Below are 10,610 nucleotides of genomic sequence, written 5' to 3' on the forward strand. Positions count from 1 at the left end.
CAGATTTTCTGCCTTCCCCCTTCCTCCCAGCTCAGCAAGGAAACTGTTGGGCACACTGGGGTCTAAAAAAGACTAGATATATGGAGGGTAAGGAGGGGATGGGGGTAAGGGAGGGGCTGGGGATAATATTTTTATGGGATTTGGGTATAAGGATAGGGTATGATGAAGGCCAAGAGCATCACAGACAGACAGATAGACAGAGAGTTAGAACTCAAACTTCTCACGTGCACTTTAAAAATAGACTTTAGTGGTTACACAAATCTGATCAGAGACACACGTCCACATACATGTGAAACACATACTCACACACTTAACCTGTAGTCATGCAGCTCTACAGACGCATTTAATCTGACACAATCTCTGTCTTCCTTGAGGTCACAGATCAGAGGAACTTGGTGGCCTCAGGGAAGATCCCAATCCTGAGGGACCCCAGAACATTTTCACTTGGTGCCCCAGTTCACCAATCTTAGACGTGGGGTGGCCCAAACTTTATCCCAGCCCGAGCTGTCTTCTGTCAAAGGAAACCCTAAAAGCAGAGATGGCTGGACACCAATCAGTCAGAAGGCCAAGGACAGACCCTCGGAGGACTGTCTGGGCCCCATCCTCCAGCCCTGCTCTCGTTATGGAGAAAGGCAGCAGATGCGATTTCACCACTCTGTGCCTGGGTATCACCAAGTCTGGCAGGGTGAAGGAGACCTCTTTCTCCAGCCGTGATCTTGCCCGAGAACTTCTCTTGCCTTTATAAATAGCTGTGAGCCCTCCTCTGAGGGATAAACAGCAGGTGGTCAGGAGGGTTGGTTTTTTTTTTCCTCTCAGGGGAGGGTAAACATAAACCCTAACCTGTGCCATTCTTTATAAAACGACTTCAAAGGCAAGAGGTGTTGCTGCTCTGCAAAATCTCATTCCTGCGTGAGGACCCAGGTTCCCAGCCCTGCCAGCCGTCCGCACTGTGAGGATCCTGCACCACCCTGAGCGGTCCCCCACTGAGGCGTGGGAGCTGGTCCTCAGGAGCCCCCCCACCGAAGCCGTCTCACACTAAGCTCCACAGCGGGTGTTCTGGGCTGAGAACTTCCCCCACAAATGATACCCACAGGGAACATTTAGAATGAGAGGTTGCACAGAACTGCCCCGCATCTGGGAGACTGAAAGACAACCCTACGGAAAGTGCCCGGCCCCAGAGCTCCGCAGGGGGGAATCAGGATGCCCGAGAGACCCTGCGGAGCTGCCCAGCAGCTTCCACCGCCGACCCCTCCACCCATCTGCGCTCCCTCCCCTCCTCTGCCATCCTGAAGTGGCGCCTGCTGCAGCCCTCCCTGGTTGCTTTATTTATTTATTTTGCACCAACAGGGTTGCTGCAGACTCATTCTCGCCTGGTTTAAAAAGAGAGAGAGGAAAAAAAAAAAAAAAGGAGAAATGCTTTGTGGCTCTTCTCTCTACCTCGGTCTTGGCAGCAGCCGCTGCAGCAGCAACAGCAGCAGCGGCAGGCAGGGGAGCACCGGGGAGAGAGGCGCACGGGGAGGTGCGGGGCAGAGGGGCAGCTCGAGTGGGACGGGCCCCCAGCCCCGCACAGATGCAGTGCCCAACTTGATGCCACCCTCCAGCTTCTCTGGTAAGTGCACCCACCTCCTGTCCCAGAGCTGCAGCTGCCCTTCTCCATAATGTTCTCAGAGACAAGGCCAGACCCGTCAAGGCTAGACGGTCTGTGCCCACCCCAGGCCCAGCCAACCATCGATCCTGGCCCCATAGGACTTTGATGGGAAAACTAAGATGGCCCAGGTTCTCCGGAGGGAAGGACTCCAAGGAGACCTCCCTCCATTTCCCGGGTGCTATCTCTACCTCTGGGAAGGGTTTTTCTGCAATCCGTGTGGATATTCCAGAAATCTTACCTCCAAGAGCCCCTCCCCGTGTAGGTCCCTGTGCCTCACTCAAGTCTGCTTTAAAGAGGATATCCAGGATCAGCTGTGTCTCTGGACTGCCACATAGAGACAAGAAGAAGAAAGCTCCCTGTTCCTTGAGGGTGATGCCCCAGACCCCAGCCCATACAAGGAGAGAAAGTAGTGGTCCTGACACCTATCTCTTCCTGCAAGTGGCCGGAAGCCAGTCCTGTAGCCGTGGAGACTGGCAAGGGAAGTTTATGATTACAATAGCGACCTTTAAAGAGAAGGGACCAGATCCCCAGGCCCTGGCCCAGCGGGCTTCGGAGACTAAGAGGACATTCACAGGAGTGGCAAGGAGGGAAGCTAGGTTACACGCTTCACTGCACTTTTGCTGAATGCAGGAAAGAAGGATGAGCAGGAACTGCAGCAGTAGTGATAAAGAGCTAGCTGTCAGGTGGACTTACCAGGGGAATGAGGGTGCCTGGGACATTTCTCTGCCTGGAGAACTCTTAGCATGCCATCCACACCTGTTAGGTTGGGATAGGGAACAGAGGAGTCTGCTCATCAGCCTCTGCCGTGCCATTCTTTCTCATGGCCAAGCCTCAGAATGGTGTCCTACAACGCTCTGCTCTTTGGGCCTCTTTCTTCAGTTTCTGAACTACTACAGCCCTCTGAAGTAGCTATAGGGTAGCCACCAGAATGATCCTTCTAGGAGAGGGTATAGAGTGGGAAATAAAGGGGAAGAAATCACACCATCTCTTAAACTGCCTCTCCTAAGTTCCACCTGGGAGAAAATGGGCCATGGGGTAGAAAGTTGACCCTGTAGGGCCCAGAAAGCCTGAGGCCTGAAAGGTCAAAGGTGAGTGGGATCTGCGGCTAGAAAGAAACCCAGGCCTCCTGCCTCATTTGGCTCCTTTCCTATCTCTGTAGCATCCCTTGCCAATTCCAATACCTCCCCTCCCTTGGGGTCCCGGCTGTCACTAAACAGGGTGAGTCTATGGGACCTCTTCTCCTCCATCACCTCAGTCAGGCTCCAGTGGTCATCCGCCTGATTTTGCCCAGGCCCCTGGCACCCAGAAACCACTTTGACAGGCTGTGCCCAGAGATCTGCTGTGCCAGCCAAGGGCTCCCTTGGTCCCCACCATAGCGTCTGGCCAGGCGCTGTCTCTCCTCACTTGTCTATGCCTACCTGGCTCTCAGTCTGTCTCTTGTGTTTTTCTCAGGCAGCAGAGGCCAAAGGGGACAAGAGATCTCCCTCAGACTCACACACTGGGCTTGAATCAAAACACCACGAAGGAGGGGTATGAGAGAAGCCTAAGTCTGAGGACCAAGCAACAAAACTGGGCCACCTCTTGGGTTCCTCACACCCGAATGTCATCTATAGGGGAGGCGGGGTTGCCCTTGGGGTTCTTGTGAGGGATTCATGTAGCCCCTGCATCCTGTGCTACATCTAATGTGCAGCTTGGCTGTCGTCCACAAGGTGTTCTGGGGAGATTGGATCTCGTTAGTCTGGGGCCTCAGGCCCTGGGCCAGGCTGGAGGAGGGCAGAGAGGCAGTAAGTGGAGCCTGGGGGGCAGAGCTGAGGCCCACATGCTTCCCAGCCTTGGATGACTTAGTCAAGGTGATGCCTGCCTCCAATCAAGATCCAGGGATATGATCCCCCTTAAGCCGTAGACAAAGCTGTGGGTAGATAACCTGGGAGAAGGGTGGGCAGAGAGGGACAGAGCAGAGATTGGGAGAGCAGCTATCAGGGAGAAGGGACCTGAGGTATTTCTGGATCTCACAGATGTAGGGAAACTCAAAAGTTACTTCCCTGCTGCTTCCTGTCTCCCTCCCCTAAAACCTTCCCCACTTGACTAGGGTTCCATGAGCTAGTAAGCACTTGGCCTGTTACCCAGGTTGGGAGGGGGAGGAAAGTACAGAGTCCCCGAAGAGGAGCTCCAGAAGGCTCCGGGAAGGTGTGCACCAGAATTCCTCCCAGATCTGCACCCTAGTTGCTGGCCATGCTGAGATGGGTAGCTCAATATCTCTCTCCTCTAAGGAGGCCCAGGAAAGTCCAGGGTCCCCATCATCTGAAGCCACTTTCCAAAAAGGGCCATGTCATCGTCTATTCCAGGATTGAAGAGGGGATGGCTGCGGCCACTACTCCAAAGCAAGCCTGGCCCCCGTGGCCCCTCATCTTTTTCCTGCTCCTCCTGTCTGGGGGGAGCAGAGGCGGCTGCCCTGCTGTGTGTGACTGCACCTCCCAACCCCGGGCAGTGCTCTGTGCCCACCGGCGACTGGAGGCTGTACCAGGGGGACTCCCACTGGACACCGAGCTCCTGGACCTGAGTGGGAACCGCCTATGGGGGCTTCAGCAGGGAATGCTCTCCTGCCTGGGCCTGCTCCGGGAACTGGACCTCAGCTACAACCAGCTGTCCACCCTCGAGCCAGGGGCCTTCCATGGTCTGCAGAGCCTGCTCACCCTGAGGCTGCAGGGCAACCGTCTGCGAATCATGGGCCCCAGGGTCTTCTCAGGCCTGTCTGCCCTCACGCTGCTGGACATTCGCCTCAACCAGATTGTCCTCTTCCTCGATGGAGCTTTCGGGGAGCTAGGCAGCCTCCAGCAGCTGGAGGTTGGGGACAACCACCTGGTGTTTGTGGCTCCGGGAGCCTTTGCTGGACTGGCCAAGCTGAGCACCCTCACCCTGGAGCGCTGCAACCTCAGCACCGTGCCTGGCCCGGCCCTGGCCCGCCTCCCAGCGCTAGGGGTCTTAAGGCTCCGAGAATTAGATATTGGGAGGCTGCCAGCGGGGGCACTGCAAGGGCTGGGGCAGCTAAAGGAGCTGGAGATCCATCACTGGCCATCTCTGGAGGCTCTGGAGCCTGGGAGCCTGACTGGCCTCAACCTCAGCAGCTTGGCCATCACCCGCTGTAATCTGAGCTCGGTGCCCTTCCAAGCGCTGTACCACCTGAGCTTCCTCAGGGTCCTGGATCTGTCTCAGAACCCCATCTCTGCCATCCCGGCCCGGAGGCTCAGCCCCCTGGTGCGGCTCCAGGAGCTCCGACTGTCAGGGGCATGCCTCACCTCCATCGCTGCCCACGCCTTCCATGGTTTGACTGCCTTCCACCTCCTAGACGTGGCGGATAACGCCCTTCAGACACTGGAGGAAACAGCCTTCCCTTCTCCAGACAAACTGGTCACCCTGAGGCTGTCTGGTAACCCCCTGACCTGTGACTGCCGCCTCGTCTGGCTGCTCCGGCTCCGCCGCCGCCTGGACTTTGGCACGTCCCCCCCTGCCTGTGCCGGCCCCCAGCACGTCCAGGGGAAGAGCCTGAGGGAGTTTTCAGACATCCTACCTCCAGGGCACTTCACTTGCCAACCAGCCTTGATCCGAAAGTCCGGGCCACGATGGGTCATTGCAGAGGAGGGGGGGCATGCCGTCTTCTCCTGCTCTGGAGATGGAGATCCAGCCCCCATCGTCTCCTGGATGAGGCCTCAGGGGGCTTGGCTGGGAAGGGCCGGGAGAGTAAGGGTCCTGGAGGATGGGACGCTGGAGATCCGCTCCGTGCAGCTACGGGATAGAGGGGCCTATGTCTGTGTGGTCAGCAATGTAGCTGGGAATGACTCCCTGAGGACCTGGCTGGAAGTAATACAAGTTGAACCACCAAATAGCACTCTCTCTGACCCCAACATCACCATGCCAGGGATCCCAGGGCCTTTCTTCCTGGATAGCAGAGGCATAGCTATGGTGCTGGCAGTCGGCTTCCTCCCCTTCCTCACCTCAGTAACCCTGTGCTTTGGCCTCATTGCCCTCTGGAGCAAAGGCAAAGGCCGGGTCAAACATCACATGACCTTTGACTTTGTGGCACCCCGAACCTCTGGGGATAAGAACTCTGGTGGTAACCGGGTCACTGCCAAGCTCTTCTGACCTTTCCTTCCACACTGGGGACCCATCCAAGCCAGCTTCAGATACCAAAGCGGAAGAGAACCAAGGCTGCTTGCACCAGAAGCTAGTCCCAAATATCATAGATCTCCCACACCTCCTGCCTGCACCATGCCAGCAGCTAATGCTGCCTCCTGATAGCCTGCCTCCTTGTGCTTTTGAAGTTTGAGGATAGCACTGTCATCTCTTCCCTGAGGGTCCCAGGAAGCTGAAGATGTAGACCCTGTAGTCAGCCCAGTCCTCCCCACACCACATACAAAGCAGGAAATATAACCCTCCAGTCTGCTAGTCTAAGCTCCAGGCTTCCTTCACACCCACCTACACATACCTTAATAACCAATACCAATCGCCAACCACAGCCATAGATTACTTCAGAGATGGGGCTGGGAAGTGCCACTTGCTTCTTGGAGTCTCTGCTCCTCAACCAGGTGGTCTCTCTTTTCTGCTCTGTCCCCTCTCTAGGTGCAAAGAACTAGGGCCAATGACCTCAAGCTAAGGAGAAGAGGATGTGACAGGGGAGCGTGGGACGGGGAGGAGGACAGACTACACACTGGCACTGAGTGTGCATGAGCCCCACCACCTGCCTCTGTCTGTCACATCATTAAACCTGTTGCCAAAAGGCCGTGACAGTAGCAGCCACAACTAAATGTGATCTCTGGAGTTTTCTTTAGTCTTTTCCACCCCTTATTTCTTTCAGATCTCCCCCTTCCTACCCTTTCTGCCTGCCCAGTGAGCCTGTATCCTAATGGCCTTGCCTGAATCGAACGAGCCTGAGAACCAGGGGTTTACGCAAAAGGTTGCCCGCCATGCCTGGGGAGATCAGCACTCCCAGCCCATTTCAGTGTCAACCCTTTCCTCTGTACTCTCCCTCTCTGGAGTTGGAGGTGAGATCCTCTGCCTTCCAAAGGATCGCTCTGCAGAAATTTCAACCCAGTGCACCCAGCTCCTTCCCTTCTTTCTCATTCTGGTTGGAATCTCCCTAACATTCCTGTATTGCGGATCCCTAGTGCCCTTGATGGAAAGCAAGAGAACTCCTAGAAAATGACTAACAAAAGCAAGAATCTGCAGCTGTCAAAGGAGGGAGACCCAGAACGCGGCAGGACTAGGTTTGAAGGAACAAGGTGGGAGGGGCATTGCAAGCTGCAGTGAAAAGTGGAGGAAAGGAGTAGCAGGAACCACCTGCCTTTCCACCGTCCTTCAGCAGTTTCCCCTGGTTCCGTGTTTAGCGCAGCCCCGGTGGGAAGCTGCCTTTGCATAGAGGTCGCTGTCTTACGGAGACCCCAGATGCAGAGGCCGAGTGGGAGGAGGAGACACTGACTGCCTGAGTGTACTCCAAAGAGAGGGCAAAGCAGAGCTAGAAAAAGTAGAGATGCTGAGAGCTCAAGGGACAGGGCAGCAGCGTCAGCATCACCGGAAGGGGAGGAGTGAAGGGAGAGGAAAGGAGCAGGGAGGAGGGGCCGAGAAGTGGAGAGTCACGAGGTCCCTGGGAGCCTCTCTCTCCCTCTCTCTCTCTCTCTCTCTGCAGCAGCATCTGCACGGCGTCCTTAGTTCCCCTCCACCCTCAAGAGCCCCCACCCACCCCTCACCCACCAATATGCAAGCGTCATCAGCTTCCTAGCCATTCCTGCTGCCCTTGTCCTTGCTCTGAGGAGACTCATTAGGAGATTCCCAGCCCAAACTGTCCCTGAGACAGGTGAGAGAAGCTGGCGCCATATGGGGGCAGCCGGACTTCACCAGCAGGCGAGCTCTTCGGTGGGGCAGAGGTGGGAATCTGGGGGCAGGGGGCTGTGGGCAGAGGTGAATGTGAGAGAGAACCCGGCAGTTTGGAGAGTGAGGCTGGAGAATCACACAATCTTGAGCATCCGGAGCCTCCAACCTTGCTCCCGGCACCGTGCACACACAATTCTCTTAGCATTGCAGCAACCTCCCCTCTCCAGTTTATTAGACAGCAGAAAGGCTTCCCTGGGGCACAGCCCTCTCCCTCATTTCTAAAATCTTCCACCAGTAGCTTGTGAGATTGGGACTTGTGGGGGTCAAGTGCTAGAGGTTCTCATACTAGTTGCCCACACTGCAATGCAGAAAAGGGCAGAAGCAGCATTGCTGTTCAGAGAAATCTACTCTGGGAAGCCCCCTGAGGCAGTGGGGAATGGATGACATGTGTCTGGATTGGGAGATGCTGCTGCCTGAGTCCCACAGCCGCCAGAGCAGCCCAATAGAAACAGAATGTGAGTCACTTATGTGATTTCAAGTTTTCTAGTATCACATTAAAAAAGCAAAAGAGGGCTTCCCTGGTGGCGCAGTGGTTGAGAGTCCGCCTGCCGATGCAGGGGACATGGGTTCGTGCCCCGGTCCGGGAAGATCCCACATGCCACGGAGCGGCTAGGCCTGTGAGCCATGGCCGCTGAGCCTGCGCGTCCGGAGCCTGTGCTCCGCAACGGGAGAGGCCACAACAGTGAGAGGCCCGCGTACCGCAAAAAAAAAGAAAAGAAAAAAGAAACAGATACAATTAATTTTAATACTCTATTTTATTGAACCCAGTGTACCCAAACTATGATTATTTCAACATGTTATCTATATAAAAATGAGTAATGAAATATTTTACATTATTTTTTCGTATTAGGTCTTTGAAATCTAGTGTATACTTTACACTTACAACACATTCCAATTTGATAACTAAATTCTCACCAGAAATATCTGATCTGTATTTAGGTTTCATAAAATTCACTGTTGAAAAAGTCAATTCACACGTCCAAGTTGTTCCAACCAAGTTGTTCATTATTAAAAGTTTTCCGATAACTAAATCAAGTATTGGTTTTAACATTTAAATTAACTGAAATTAAATAAATTTTAAATTCTACTCCTCAGTCACACTAGCCATCTTTCAAGTGCTCAGTAGCCACATGTGGCCAGTGGCTACTATATTGGACAGCACAGCTCCAGACACTGTAACTCTGGGTGTAGACTAGGGCCTCCTCCGCAGAGGTGGGCAAAGTGTCCCTCGAGAAGCACATTCAACCTAGAGGAAATGCCTGTGGGATTCCCCCACTACCACCCCTTGCTCTCCTGACATGGCCTTTCCAGAACACCTTCAGAGAGGGACGCTAGTTACCGTAACAAGGTTACTGCAATGAGCACTTTCACAGCTTGTCCAATCATCAGAAAGCCAGCCCCTTACCCCATCTGCTTGGAAAGGCTGCCCTTAGCTCAGGGGGGTGTGTGTGTGTGTGGACAAGTGTGTGATGGCAACCAGGGACGCAGGCGAGTGGTGTGTGCGCATGTGCAGGGATGTTATAGTCCACATCAGAGGCAATCCAATGGCAGCTCTCCCCTGGAGGGACAGTCGTGGAGATAGAAGAAAAATAACATTTATTCTGTATTAGTGGTTACATGTATGTTTTCTTATTTAATCCTCACATCAACCCTATAAGACAGGGAATCTTGGCTGACGGAACTAAAGGTCAAATAGATTAACTTCCTCGGGTACACAGAGCTGGTTAGTAAGGGAGCTGCTTCTGGACTCAGGGCTAACTCAAAATCCAAATGCTTTCCACCACACTGCCATACTGCTCCAGTCACTGTCTGCTCTTATAACCCCCTTCCCCAGGGTCTCTCAGATGCAGGAACTGACCTGTGAGAAAGGTAGAATCCAGGTAGATTCTGTAGAATCTACCTGACCTGTGAGAAAGGTAGAATCCTCAGCCCCACCCACTCTGAACAACTCTTTTTTTTTTTTTTTTTTTTTTTGCGGTACGCGGGCCTCTCACTGTTGTGGCCCCTCCCTTTGCGGAGCACAGGCTCCGGACGCGCAGGCTCAGCGGCCATGGCTCACGGGCCCAGCTGCTCCACGGCATGTGGGATCTTCTGGACCGGGGCACGAACCCGTGTCCCCTGCATCGGCAGGCGGACTCTCAACCACTGCGCCACCAGGGAAGCCCTGAACAACTCTTTTAAGGGGAACTGGGGTCAGTTGTTGGTTCTCACCTTCCTTCAGTAACTCTAATGCACCTGATTCAGGAAGCTGAGGATTGGTTGTTAGTTTTTAATCTTTCTTCTCAGTCACCCCCAGCATCCGTCTCTGAGAGAGAGGCAGGAGACTCTGCGTAGGACTTTTGCTCTAAGAAGTGAGTGTGGTGATGATTCAGGCCAGCGAGCATGTGAGAACAGAGGACTCCTAAGTCCTCTTCCTCCAAACTGCTTTGTAAAGGGGAGTTAAGGAAGAAGACTTAGAGCTGGATGGTGGTGGCCAGAAAAGCTGAGGAGAATGTCTCTCTCCTAGGACACCCTGCCACAATTCATCAATCTGATCGAAAGACAAACGAGTAGCACCAGCATAATTTCTGATACTAAGGCCCACACTCCCAGTTGCTGGTTTCTGGTGAAGAGCCTTGAGTGACGGGGGAAGAAGGGGTGATTCCTACAATGGACAAGGGGAGTGTGCTGTTTTCCAAAACCTCAGATAGCTGAATATCATTTGAATGGTTTGCATGTTATCCAGGAAGGGAACTCTGTAAGCAGCCAAGGCTCTAGAACTAGGCTACTGTGTTTGAGAACCCCTCCCTGTGCAGCCCTTTAGCTAAAGTCTACTTTCCTGCTTTGGCTTACTGAGTGGAAACACCTGCCCACTGAACTCTCTGGACAATCCACACTTTATGTTAATTAGTTTCATCTACTGCCACCTGCACCTTGTTCAGAACACCCTTCAGGGAAACAGAACTGGACTCTTCAGAACGGGAGATGAGAATAAAGAAATCACATTTCACCCAATCCTAGTCTCTCACAACTCAATCTTTCAATCCTGGTTTGCACT

At 53.8% G+C, this 10,610-nt stretch overlaps 1 protein-coding gene across 3 annotated transcripts; it reads left to right on the forward strand.

The window, feature by feature from the left end:
* The first annotated feature begins 1 nt into the window (after nucleotide 1).
* On the forward strand, nucleotides 2-8,365 carry LINGO4 (leucine rich repeat and Ig domain containing 4). 3 transcript variants are annotated; one of them, XM_028485457.2, is made up of 2 exons: nucleotides 2-87; nucleotides 1,348-8,365. In XM_028485457.2, exon 2 carries the CDS (start codon nucleotides 3,881-3,883, stop codon nucleotides 5,786-5,788), a length of 1,908 nt encoding a protein of 635 aa, XP_028341258.1. In that variant the 5' UTR covers nucleotides 2-87; nucleotides 1,348-3,880; the 3' UTR covers nucleotides 5,789-8,365. The 3 variants fall into 3 exon arrangements, with proteins under 3 accessions (XP_028341258.1, XP_028341259.1, XP_007117331.2); XM_028485458.2 differs by lacking the exon at nucleotides 2-87 and having other exon boundaries at nucleotides 101-1,609; nucleotides 3,101-8,365; XM_007117269.4 differs by lacking the exon at nucleotides 2-87 and having other exon boundaries at nucleotides 101-1,609; nucleotides 3,994-8,365.
* The last annotated feature ends 2,245 nt before the right edge of the window (nucleotides 8,366-10,610 follow it).

This window comes from Physeter macrocephalus, unplaced genomic scaffold (assembly GCF_002837175.3).
Source record: "Physeter macrocephalus isolate SW-GA unplaced genomic scaffold, ASM283717v5 random_405, whole genome shotgun sequence".
Classification (NCBI taxonomy): Eukaryota; Metazoa; Chordata; class Mammalia; order Artiodactyla; family Physeteridae; genus Physeter; species Physeter macrocephalus.

Coding starts and splice junctions, on each gene's coding strand:
- LINGO4 (XM_028485457.2), top strand. CDS start 3,881: ATGCTGAGATGGGTAGCTCAATATCTCTCTCCTCTAAGGAGGCCCAGG.